This window comes from Lytechinus pictus, chromosome 10 (assembly GCF_037042905.1).
Source record: "Lytechinus pictus isolate F3 Inbred chromosome 10, Lp3.0, whole genome shotgun sequence".
Classification (NCBI taxonomy): domain Eukaryota; kingdom Metazoa; phylum Echinodermata; class Echinoidea; order Temnopleuroida; family Toxopneustidae; genus Lytechinus; species Lytechinus pictus.
The window spans coordinates 28074502-28088087 of NC_087254.1; the positions used below are offsets into that span (position 1 = coordinate 28074502).

Here is a 13586-nt window from a genome sequence, read left to right on the forward strand (position 1 = left end):
TTTATTATTATTCAATATTTCACCTCCTTCTTTCCCTTGCTCCTCCATGCCTCCTCTCCTTCTTCCTCCCTTGCTCTCCTCCTTTCCATTACTCTTATCCCGCGTCTGTTTCTTGATGTATCATCATCTTGGAGATATTAATTAATGTTCATTCCTTAACTTTTATTTAGACAAACCGTAAAGTAATACTGGGATATGCTTTTATCGAAATTGATTCACATGCTCGACTCTATCAAAATTGTATTAAATCCTACTTAAGGATGGTAGTCATAATAACCACAATGACGACAGTATACTGGATGTGTATGTCAAGTTCAAGCAATCCTCGCTATTCAAAGTCCATAGATGATATCTAAATAGATGATATCTACCATTTATATGCCCCACCCCTCACCTTTAATTTTCAAGTAGTGTTTAGAAAATAATTTTAAAAGAGTGGAAAGGAAGAACAGGAAAGAAAGGAAAGAACAATATACAAAAGTGAGGTCTAGGTCGTGAAACGACGTAACGGCCGTTTTTTTTTTTGCAATTGAATAGAAAATGGCGTCACCCATAGGGTGACTTGCCCCCCCCCCCCCCCCTCTCATGAAAATACCCTGCCGCAGCCACTGCCCATATGATCTACCTTGTATCACCGGAATGGTACCACTATATACCGACACGGTCGGGACTCGGTACTGGCATGACTAACCCGTTCCGTTAAGGCCACCACACACCTTACGACTGTTCGCGATCCGATTTTGGAACAAATCGCATTTTGCTCATTTTCTGAAAATGTGAATGGAACATATCATTTTATTTGAGGTTAAAATTGATTGAAAGAATACTAAAATAAAACCATTTTGAAAGATTGCAAGCCTTTATTTTGGAGTAAATGCAAAATTAGTTTCAAATCGTAGCTAATCGTACGACTGTTATGACGTCATTACGACTAGATATTAAATTTGCTTTTATTCTAAGAAGGATGATAGCATAGTCACAGGTTTGAACATAGGTATTCGTACGATGATTTCAAACATTACACAGGAAGATATTCCATGTCTGAGTATTAGCATCAAATTCTACTAGGTTCTTTTCCAAAATCGGGTCGCAGACCAATCGTAAGGTGTGCAGTCGCCTTTAGTTCTGCAAAACGTTGTATAAAATGGGTAAAACTACATTATCAACTATTCCGAAAAGACCGATCACATAAAACTTACACTATAAAGTGTTATAATGATTGTGCTGGGCCAAAAAGTAGTAGCCGGGGCGGTTATTGTGATCACTCTGTCGGTTATTTGAGACACGGTGTACGGGACCGGGTTTGATATGACAAGGATCGGTTGTACGGGACCGGTTTTTATATGACAAGGACCGGTTGGACGCAACGCAGACGACATGCGTGCGCTGGAGATGAGAAGAATTTGACAAATTCATGGTAATACTTTTGTAGAAATGCAGGTCTGATCACGAGAGGCATAAGAAGAAATGAATGTTTAAAACGGATGCTGTACGATGTAATAGATTCAATCTTCATTCGAAGAAGATGCTGCTAAACGAAAGAAAATACCGCGTTGCTCTTTCTATTTCACTCGCGATGTTGTCACAGGCCGGTGGGCTGAAGCAGGTAAAATGAAGATACCTACCGGCTATCCGCAAGACTCAACTCGCTTTGAAAAATAAAGTCACTAGCGTGGCAAGAGCGAAGAAGTCTTCGACGGGTTAGTGGCGGGATAACTCGAATAGTAAACAGGGGTTGTTTCTGTTTGATTATTTTAGTTAGTTTCTTGCTTTCTCTATTTCTGTCTCTCGATGCATTTGTAGGTACAGGTAGGTTTATACTGGGTTCATTCGTGACCTCAGTTCTGCTTCTCTTACTGACTGCACCGCGGCGTAGATTGAAACAACGTAAGAGGGAACGACAAAATGGCGCGCAAAATCGGCTCAACTGAAGCAAGAATCGCGCCTGCGGGCTATCAGGCAGTTCGTTGCTTCGATTCGGAAAATCATTATGTATTGGCAGTCACCGCGAGGAAGAGCAGGAAATTATGCGATAACACATTTGTAATAGGTAGATTGACCTCATAAAAAAAATGTTGCAAACGACTGCGCGCACGGATGGCTGGTGTACCGGGAGTGAGTTAGCTGACATGTTATAGCTCCAAGCGCAGATTCTGAGAAAGAAAAACCCGTCAGAGTAAAAGTAAAGAAGAAGATCTCACTGCTCTGTTTTGACGAAAGCGGATGGAAGACAAATTATGTACAATTGCCGAAAAGAAGAGCTAACTTGCGTGAACGGAAAAGCAGCCTCGGGACTGCGTTTCCTTGTCCCTTTTCAATTCCAACTTCGGTTAATTACTTATTTCACCCCTAAACGACTCGCTCTTCGTCCCGCCCGCCTTTCAAAACAAGAATGTCAATAATTGCCTTGCTCTCCTATAGCTGCTCTGCCTACCGAGCAAGTTGAAAGATAACATGTAAACCCGGTTCGGCAACACGAAAGCAGGTGTGATTTCTACGCCTCAGAAACACAGATATTAAAAGATAGGAATCGGTCTGGTAAAATGCTAAAATGATTCCACCTCTTAATTGGGTGTGTTATAGTTAAAGTTTATTTTAGGTCATGGCAGGAAAAAAACGGAACTCCCAAAGAAGCATTAGAATTCGGTCTCGACTAATAAAACTTGTTTAATAATAAACCCCAGACTTCTCCATGTATCAAAATATATACCCTATCGTGTTATATATATATTTCCCTTGGGGTATAGGATGAAAATATTGGTTTTTAATTCTAGAGCTAGAAAAGTGATCTAGATTACATCGCACCAATTAATTGCATCGTGAATATTATTCTTGCATGAGAGTTGCGATGCGCTTCTTCGGTAACCGATCGCTTTACAGAATAAGGTATTATATCTCCCACTATGATTTTGATGTGTTTTCAGCGAGTGATTCCATGTTATTTTTAAGCGGATCTCTGGCAGGTCTATGGGGAAATAAAGACACAACACTTGTTACTCACCGCGCTCACCAAATTCATAATCGTTTGCTCATCTTAAGTGTATGTAATGCGATTAGAAGACGTTCCTCTCGAGAAAAGGGTGAACTAAAGTCGACATGGAAGACATATCAGTCCAAAGAAATTGCAACCGGCTTATTATTTCTGTCAATTTTAACACTTTGTGCCGACCATTTTTCATGCAAAGTGAATATTATACATCGGCTGTAAAATAATCTTGAGCGTAATGAAATTTCACAGATAATAGGCTCCTTACCATTTAACATGGCGCATGCGAGACCATCTTTTCATTGGTATTCTAAATGTGTCTTTCAATGAATATATATTACTCCATGTGTCAATTAAAGCGCGGGGTATATGTTGCAATCTTGTGAAAATTTTAACATTCGGCTGAATTGTTGATGAATTGAAAATATGAAAAAATTCTGTTAAAATCAAACTAAATGAATATCCTACAAAACAATGATTTACACTTATAGTGGTAACCATTGTTACATAATGATCATAACTGTCATTATTACCACCATAAGAAGTAGTAATATTATAGTTTTTATTGCTCTCATCCTTAATATTGTAATTAGTCTCAATATTATTATTATTATGATTATTAATATTATTGTTGTTATTATTATTTTTTTATTACTATTATCATTATCATAATCATTATTATTATTATCATTATTAGTGTTATTATTATTGTTATTACTATTAGGCCTATTATTAATAATAACATTACTGTTACCATCAATATCATTATACATTCATTCATCAATAATGAATCAACTCTAAATGTGTACCATGGGTAACAAGGCACAATAATAGATAACTATAATTGCAGAGATGCATTTCACTCCAATCACGCCAATGCAGCACTACACCATTTAAGAAATGCATTTGGCAAGCCCTGTTTTATTATTAAATTCGTATACTCCCATATTTAAGTTGCACTGTTCATTAAGTAAATATAAATCATATGAATCACATAAATAAATCATATAAATCACGATTAACTTGTTCTCTTTTATAAATAGTGTACAGTAATCAGTCATCATGATCGTTTGCAGGTCCAGGGTAAATTATATATACAGATTAAAGGTCAAGTCCACCCCAGGAAAATGTTGATTTGAATAAATAGAGAAAATCAAACTAGCATAACACTGAAAATTTCATCAAAATCGGATGTAAAATAAGAAAGTTATGACATTTTAAAGTTTCATTTATTTTTCACAAAACATTGATATGCACAACTCGGTGACATGTAAATGAGACAGTCGATGATGTCCCTCACTCACTATTTCTTTTGTTTTTTATTGTTTGAATAATATAATATTTCATTTTTTACAGATTTGACAATAAGTTTCGACTTGACTGAACCATATAGTATTGAACAATGCTTATTCCACTTGTTCAGGGGGAATAAATCATTGTTTCACTTGACAATCAGGAGAAAATTAGAATATTTCATACAATAAAATACAAAAGAAATAGTGAGTGGATGACGTCATCAGTCTCCTCATTTGGATACCAATCAGGATGTGCATATAACTGTTTTATGAAATTAAGCAGAACTTTAAAATGTCATAACTTTTTTATTTTACATCCGATTTCGATGAAATTTTCAGTGTTATGTTTCTTGGATTTTTCTCTTTTTATTCAAATCACTTTTTTGTTGGGATGGACTCGTCCTTTAATTACGAATTCCCAATCTTCGGGATACCAATTAACGGGATTGAATTTTACTTACAAATTTATAAGCAAATGTATTGAATTATTATTAAATAAAGTATTCCATTATTGAAACATTGTCACTATTGCACATTGTTTATCTGTCAGTGTTTTTGGTCTTAATTTGAAGCATGTGAGCGGGTAATATATTATGCAATAAGTGTTATTACGTTAATGAAGGGCGGGAGTGCTATACGGGGTTGTGGCCATGCCTGGCTCACTCAGCCATACATTGGACACGGGGGATGTACTATAAACCCAATTTCATTATGGAATGAGCAAGATGAGAGTTTAACTGAATTTTTCATAAGGATCATGTTTATATAATTGTGTACGATATCATTGAATACAGTTATCAAGCGTTTAGATGTAATTAACTACCAGCGAATGGTGGATTCGTGGCTTCTCTGTTTGTTTCTGTATGTTTCTCCCTCGGAAGCTAAACTGGCTTTAAAACATCACTTTCTCAATTTATTTTATGGCTTAAGTTGTTTATCATCATTTCTGTCATGTTCTACCCAAGGTAAAGACGACAAAGATGCAAATGATAACAAAAGGAGAAGAAGTCGAACTAACTTTAATGGATGGCAGCTGGAAGAGCTTGAACGCGCTTTTAACGAGAGTCATTATCCAGATGTATTTACCAGAGAAGCCCTCGCAATGCGATTGGATCTTGTTGAGTCACGTGTTCAGGTAAGTCGCCATTTTGAAAAAAAAGCCTTCGGTGTTCCTCTCTTCATTACTGTATTGCTTACTATTTATTTATTTATTCACTTTTATTTATTCAATTATTTGGCTTTTATCGTAACTTAAGTTTGTCTCTTTTTTTATTCTTGGTAAATATTATTACGTTTCCAACGATGGCGTGAAAGATGTCCTTATCATTATAATCATAATTTGTATTAACATTATTATTATCGTTATGAACTCATTCTACCTCCTTTTGCTTCTTCAACCAATCTGCCAATACCATCGTCAAGATCATTTGTTCGAACAAGCTCCACATTAAAATTATGCGCGATTTTCAAAGCCCCGTTGTATTTTAATGAAGAATTCATGATTCTTAACGGTCTGTTTTTATTAGGTAGAGCAAAACATGAGTAACAATTATAGCAGATCGCATGCCTGCCAATGTTTATGAGCCGATACCTTACCCTAATCAATTTTCCTAAACTTTCGTGGGTGGTATAACCAGACACCAACAAACAGAGTTAACCAAATTTGTTTTCCTAACCAGTTGATAATGTGACACCTTCATTTATCCAATAAATCGTTATGGATACTCACACAAAATCAAAGCAACAGATCAATTTGACTCTATAGTCCAATACGTCATGGTCAAACAGTGCATTGTATTTATCAACACACGATCTTATTTCACCGGACGAAGCGATATGGGTCACGCGCAAAGCGTTATACATGTATATCCAGAAAGATTAGATGATTTCATACCAGGCGTGCAAAGGGGCAGCGCCATGGTATTTTGGTAAAAGGAAAGACCTCAGTTAAATAATGCAAAAGGGGTTACAAGACCAATACTTGAATATAGTACAGTTTTCAAACACAAACACATACACGCACTCATCCTTTCCTCCCCTGCCTACTCCCAAACTCCCTCACTCTCTCTCTCTCTCTCTCTCTCTCTTTTTCTCTTTCCCTATCCATCTATCTAGCTAGCTAGCTAGCGAGTGTGCTGCAGCTATTCTATCTATCTTTTTTTTTCTTTCTTTCTGTTTCTGACTTTATTCTCAATAAGTATTGTTGTCTTAAAATTCTTATGGTATATCTATGTTCATAATGTTGACATAACGATAAGTAAAACACAGCAAGAAAATCTACACATCAAGGCTATGTGTACACCAAGAAAAAAGGTAGTTAAATGTAGTATCAAAATTAGTGCTGGATATTTTCCCATGGTCTCAAGAAAACTGAGCAAAGAAATCGAAAAAAAAACGTGAGACTTTTCTGCTAATTGTTTATTGATCTCATTCGTGTCGATTCTTGACACTTTTGACTCTTTAATGCCACAGGCCTGATAATTGTCCTCCAAAATCTAGATAATGCCTCTATTTACAGAACAAACTTGAGTAAGATATAAAAGAAAGTGTCAAGAGTATAGATGGTACAATTAATTTACTGTTGCACGCTGCTATATATACGTTGCTTATTTGATCAGCCCCCGTGATGGTCTATTGTTTCTTTCAATGGCGCCATATTGAGCTATATTGACGGTAACTTGCTAATGTGGGCAATACAATTAGCTTCCTTTTTACAGTAACAAACCGAGCAGTATCGTTTCAGAATGGCATGTTATGGGCCTATACTTGTTGCATCTGGAGTAAATCTTTGGGTCCCTTTTTCATCCATTCACTATTCCTAATGATAATGTATACGTCCTTCTTGTGTCAAGCCGTCGATTTGAAAATCATCGGTTCGTGTGATGGGTAGAACGCTAGGCTTTGTCATGTTTGTAAAACAGACCACGATTTTATGTTTGTTATTCTCGAAAACGTGTATCACGCGTCTTAACTGTCACTTAAAATCGATAATTGAATCAAAATATTGGCTCTTAATAGTCCAGATATTGATCATGACGGATTGTCGTTTAGAAAATGCTGAATACGAAAGGATATGAGATATAGCGTGCCATTAGGGCATTTTATCAATTCGCATTTTATTTTTAGCCCTTGTTTTATGCAAAGTTAACTATATTATCAGGGCGGACTTGGACTTTTTTGTGCGGATTGTGTGGGGGTGTGTGTACATTATGTGAGGTTGCGCGCGCGCGTTGTGTGTGTTGTGTGAAGAGACGTTGCGTTTCAGATTTTTCTCATCCACATAATGGTCTTCGTCTCCCTTCCTCTCCCCTCTTTCTCTCTCTCTCTCTCTCTCTCTCTTTCTCTCTCTCTATCTTTCTCTCAAACCCACAGCTCAACCTTCATTATTTATTTCTTATGCTATCCCTAAATAATGAAGGGTGAGGTGTGGTTTCTCTTTTGCTATCTCCCTTCTCTTTTTATCCAAATCTCTTCCCTTTTCTCGACTCTCCTCCGTTCCTTACTCGTATCTTTTAGTCAACGATGCCTCGCTTGCTTACATTAAAGAATCAATAAAATGAGAAAGGGGAAATTTATATCGTTCGTCATTTGGAGTCAAAATTGCTTCTGCGGTTGGCATTGACAGAATTATACAATCATGGTAAATTAGCCAAACTAAATCACTTTGGCTTGATATTGATTGTTGGAGGCGATGTTTGTACTCGTAACACAGGCAGAAGCCAATAAACTAACTTCTGACATAAGTCATTACACAGAAATCACAGTCATCATCAGATTCTTTGGCAAGCAATTAAAATTGCTGCGCAGGAGAGATACAGAGGAGGGGAGAAAAAAAAAGATATGTAAACGTCAAGAATTGATTTCTTTAAATGGACACAAAACTATCTTAATTTCATTTCTCCGCCGGGAAAATGGAATATTACGACGGAGAAGGGTGAACCAGCAATCGAACACAATAACGTTTCCTGGTAAATACGCGCCGTTTCCGGTTTCCGTTCCGGCAATGCATGATGGACGTATCATGGTCGTGCATTGCTTTCTAATCAGTCGCGAAGCAAGAAAGTCGATGGCTTACTATCAGAAAATAGAAAAAACGGTGCAATATACTATAAGCAGTTTTGCTTGAAGCTTGCATTAAAAGGGGGTCTTTTTGAAGCGCTGTAGCTACATGCCTATATCATTATTAAACGACGCTGCTTTGTATTTTGATTGAATCGACCAGAACAATCAGCTAAGGAATATTAAAGTTAATATCACCGCGCAATATTTAGATGTTGCGAAGCAGTTATTAATTAAAATTGGAACGATACTATCAGTGTATAATCGAATCACATTTTATTGTTAAATATTCATGTCTTTCCAGTATTCTGCTTTTGTGAACATTATTTTCTGAGGTTTTATGTAGTTGAAAAATCCTCAAGATACAACATTGTCGCCTAGGCCTGTTATTAATTTTTAACTTTATTGAGGACCTCATCGAAAATGCTTATAAAGGCAATATAACTCTTCTTTTTGCATAAAAGTCGTCTGTCAATAATGCTAATTATTGAAAAGTATTGTATAGTTTCCTGCATGTGGTGCAAATTTCATTTATAAAAAAAATATCATTTATAATCCTCGGTCTTTACAATTATAATGGCATTTGAATTGATTGAATTGAATTGATATACGTTGGATATCATTGCTAAATGCCGGATCTGCCGGTTTCCAACATTCTTATTTTCAATGACAAATTATAAGATGATAACCGAATTGAGAAGCTCCTGGGTCCAATAATGAAGAAGTAGACACTATGTGAACGTCGACCCTCAATTAATTCTGTACAGTTATATTTGCATTTTCAAAATTGTCATATTTCACGCACTCTTTCGCTTTTGTGACGCCGCGCGTGATCTTTTTAAAATGCTCCATGTAGAGTCAATGGACCAATACCGCGTATTTAAATTGAGGGAAATCGCTTGAAAATCTTGTCTGTGCGGCTTAACTTGAGCTTGCCTTTCATATGACAGCTTCAGCGTGAGCGAGAAATAAAAGAAAGTGATACAAAAAATTTGCCCCGAGGAACTTCGACCGTCTGTCGTAGCAATTCGCACTAACTACCACGGGTTTACTTCATGCACTCCTTTGCTTTTAAGTCAAATGTTCTCTTTGTGCATACTCTCCTCTACGCTGTCGAATAATTTCATGATTTTGATTCTTCTGTACATCCTGTTTAGATGTCAAACTGCAAAATTAGCTCAAGGAAGAACTTTGGATATCTATATAGTATTACTGTAATTTAATGTAATTTCGGGCGAGAAAAACTCATGATAAACATTGAAAGAAATGAATGATAATGTATGCAATAGTAAATCACGTAATAAATGGTAATTTGGCCATTATCCACTTTGTGATCTTTTGTGTTTTGCTGAAATTGCAATAAGAATAGTTTTGATAATTTAAGTGGCCACAAGATGAGATATCCATGTTTGGAGTATGAGCGAGTGCGTAATGTGTGTTGCATCATTAATTCTTGACTGTGTACTAACACATCAATACGAGAACTAAATAATCAAACGTAATATTGCGCTCATTGCGCGCTTTAAAGAGAAGCAAATAAAAGGTGTGCTCACATGTCACGGGCATGATTGGCTTAGGCGATATGCATATATATATATATATATATATGTATATATATATATATATATATATATATGTATATATATATATATATGTATATATATATATATATGTATGTATATATAGCACGTTTCTCCTTTTTATTTCGCTCTTAACTATAAATATACACTTGAACCCCGAATGGAAGAAGAAACATTTCAATATCTATGTATTTATAATAATAATTATAATAGCTGTATTTATAAAGCGCCTTTTGCCTGAGGAAACAAAGCGCTGCCATTATTACCCCGGCTTTAGCTCGAGCTCCCATCACCGGCGCTCAGTGCATGCAAGGAATTAATCCTGCCGGGTACCCATTCACCTCAGCTGGGTCGAGTGCAGCACAGTGCAGATAAATTTCTTGCTGAAGGAAAACACGACATGGTTAGGATTCGAACCCACGACCCTCTGTTTGAAAGGCGAGAGTCAGAACCACTAGACCACGACGCGCCCGTATAATTATATTTATGAGTTTGACGGAATTTAGATAGAAAAGGGAACGCGCATGGAGGGGTGGTAGTACTCTGGTGGCGAAAAAAAAAGAAAGAAAAAGAAAACAACTAGAAAGAGGCATTCATACAGAGGAGAGGGGCATAACGATGTAGAGGAGAGATGTGGGGAGGGAGCGGGAATAGAATGGTATTGTAGATGAGATTTTGGGGTGTGACATGCGACAGAACACATTAATTTTCGATCTTTTCATTTCGAGATTTTCATTACGCCAAGATTTGGCGGGGGATAACTCGTTGCTATCAACAGTCCTTCGGGAGCGAAACGTGGTTCTCCTTCCCTTGTCAACTGCACGCGAAGGGATTACAATTCTATGAATATCAACCATATTTGCGTTGAGATTACCTCTATTTCTACAATGCGATAGCTGAGGTTACTAGCCTACCTCAAACTGATTATTAAGATTAAATCAGGCTCGAATTCAATTGAAATTGCCTAGATATAAGGTTTACTCCGCTGTTATACCTTGATGGATAGAAGTTTTCACTTTTTCTCTTAAGTTAGACTAAGTTGTTTTCCACTTTTGAGCGAGCTAATTAGGTCAAATAAAAAACCATTTCGGAGGAGGAATTATCCGATGACGAGTTTAACAATCAAATAGTGAAAATCTCTTGGAGTATTTCCATTTTAAGATGACTTTTTACTTGACAAGTAAATGAATTAAGGTGATGTTCATTATCAACTGTCGTCATGACTAATAGTGTGGCAGGAAAATTGTTGAATATTTTAGCGATATACGATATAACAGATGGATAAAAGTGCCATGCATTTTAGACAGCTTTATGTAATTGATAGCTTTAAAGATATTTAAGCCGTCAGCAAACTTTTCATGTGATATTTGATGACAGAAGATTTTATTAGAAAGGTTTTTAGCGGTGATATAAAGATTTTGGACTAAAAGTTGGACAATAAATCCATTTCACGCCTCGAAAATATTTCTCAAAATGGAATTGGAATATCGATCATGTCAAAAATCTGGATAAAATCTAAATTATGAATTGGCCTGATTACAAAGACATCCATGATGTATTTTTTTTTAAAGGCGGAATGAAATCATTTTATTAAAACAAAATAACTTAACCTCCATTACCACCTTGCTAATTCATCAAAGATAAAGAAGGTCTAGGCCTGAGCGGGGATTCTAAACTGACGTATGGATAAGCTTCCCTATTATTCATGTTATTCACTGATCCTGTCTGCCAAGAAGTGATTGATGACTCTTAAAATGTTGGGCAACATATTGTCCACACAACAATACTGTGTAGTTTTCACCAAAAGCACACATTATTGGTTTAAAACTACCCAGAATTGGATAAAGTTTTAACCAATTGTTGTTTGGACAGTATGTGTCCCAACATCTTTAAGAGTGTAAGTATGCAATACGTTACGACAACCCATGAAAACGACGCCTAAATCGCCATGAAACCTTGAAAAAAAAAACCAGATATCTATCTCTATTAATGTTAAAATGATGAGGATATGCCATATGATCTATGGTGCTCTATATGAAGATCTAGATGATGTTATGTTACTCTTTACTGTTATGTGAATTTTTACTTTTTTCTATTGAATGTTTGACATCATACACCCACATGCATAAACATATTATACATTGCATCTAAACAAGTCCTTTTCAACGCACATTTATTCTACTTCCCAAGTGCATTTAATCCAATGCAATTAAATAAAAATTATAATGAGTCTTTCCTTTTCATTTCATGTATTCTTATTTCAAACGAATGAAGGATTTTTCTATTTATTATAAAATGGAATAATAGTTGTTCATTCTCCTTTTACGAATATAAACATGGAATAAAAATGAAATAAAAGACATTAAAAATCATGAATGCTATAGCCTTGAATCTATATCGGGGAAAAATCCTAGGCTTGTTATTAGTTCTTGATGAAATATTATCATCATTCTTGCAATTCTTCAAGCCATATTGAACGATATGAAGATTAAGTGAGACCATTTTTTTATGACTTTCCTAAGCATAAAAAAAATCAAAATAGTTTTCTTCGACAATTAGGACATACGTGAGGAGCTGGGAATCTCCAAACTTTACAATCTTTGTTTTGATGTATTTAGTTCTTTCATATTCTCATCATACATCATCCTTAATAGCTTTTCTGATTTTAATTATATCATTGATATGAGTTCTGCTTTATTCTTTATTGAAATTAAATGCAATATCACGTGAAATCAGGAAAAGTATTAGTTTAAAGCATTAAGCAGTAGAAGCCGTTTTGATTTACAGTGGCTATAACAGTTGCACCATGCTCTTTAATTCGATATATTAACAATATCAGTAAACAAGTTTAATGCAATAATGGTATTACAACAGGAATACGGGTCTCATTTTCATTAAATAGAAGGTGAAGAAGATGAAAGCGCCCCCGGTCTTCATTAGAAATTGTGGACAATGAAAGAGTAATTTAATCAGATGCAAGACGAGCCCGTCAGACGTTACAACCGAAAATTGTATTTACCTACGCCGGTAGGCGCGGCGCGGGATGGTTGTATAATGGGGTAATAGTGTATCATGTCGTATTTGAATGTGTCGAAGAGTAGATGGAGTGTGACACGATGGTTAGAAGAGGAAGAAAAATGAGGAGATGAGAAGAGGGGGTGGGGTGGAGGTAGAGATTTGTGTGTGTGAGAAGGGATGGAGGGGAAGAATACAAGGAAGAGTTGGAGATGGACGGGCGAGGGCAGAGGGTTGGATGAAAGAGATAGAACGAGCGTGTGAGAGGGAAATAAAGAGAAAGATGGGGAAGGAATGGAGAAGGAGAATTTCTAAATGGCAAGGAGGAAGGAGAAAGGGGCAACGAGAGATAGATGTAGCCAGATCAAACAGGGCGGGGTATAATGCAATAAGATTGAGAGGGAGCGCTTTGTGGGGGGTGCATGGGGCAAAATAGGGAGAGAAGATAATCGCAAGAAGGAGGAATAAGACAAATTAGAGACAGTAGGATAGTCTGAACCGATGAGTTTGAAAAAAGGGAATGCAAGGATATCCATGACCGGGAGAGATTATTTCCTCATATACCGCCCCTCTCCCTATAATTATGGTTGTAAGTTTAGAAAATATTCGTTAAGAAACAAAAAAAGAAAGCTCAATTTCATTGTGAATTAT

General features: G+C 36.3%; 1 protein-coding gene across 1 annotated transcript in view; it reads left to right on the forward strand.

Annotated features, from left to right (window-relative positions):
* Positions 1-13586, forward strand: part of LOC129270436 (homeobox protein unc-4 homolog) — a 33054-nt gene that overhangs the window by 6812 nt on the left and 12656 nt on the right. Inside the window, exon 2 of the mRNA XM_054907821.2 lies at positions 5247-5416. Within this exon, the coding sequence (XP_054763796.1) occupies positions 5247-5416 (170 nt within the window). The remainder of the gene's footprint in view (positions 1-5246; positions 5417-13586) is intronic.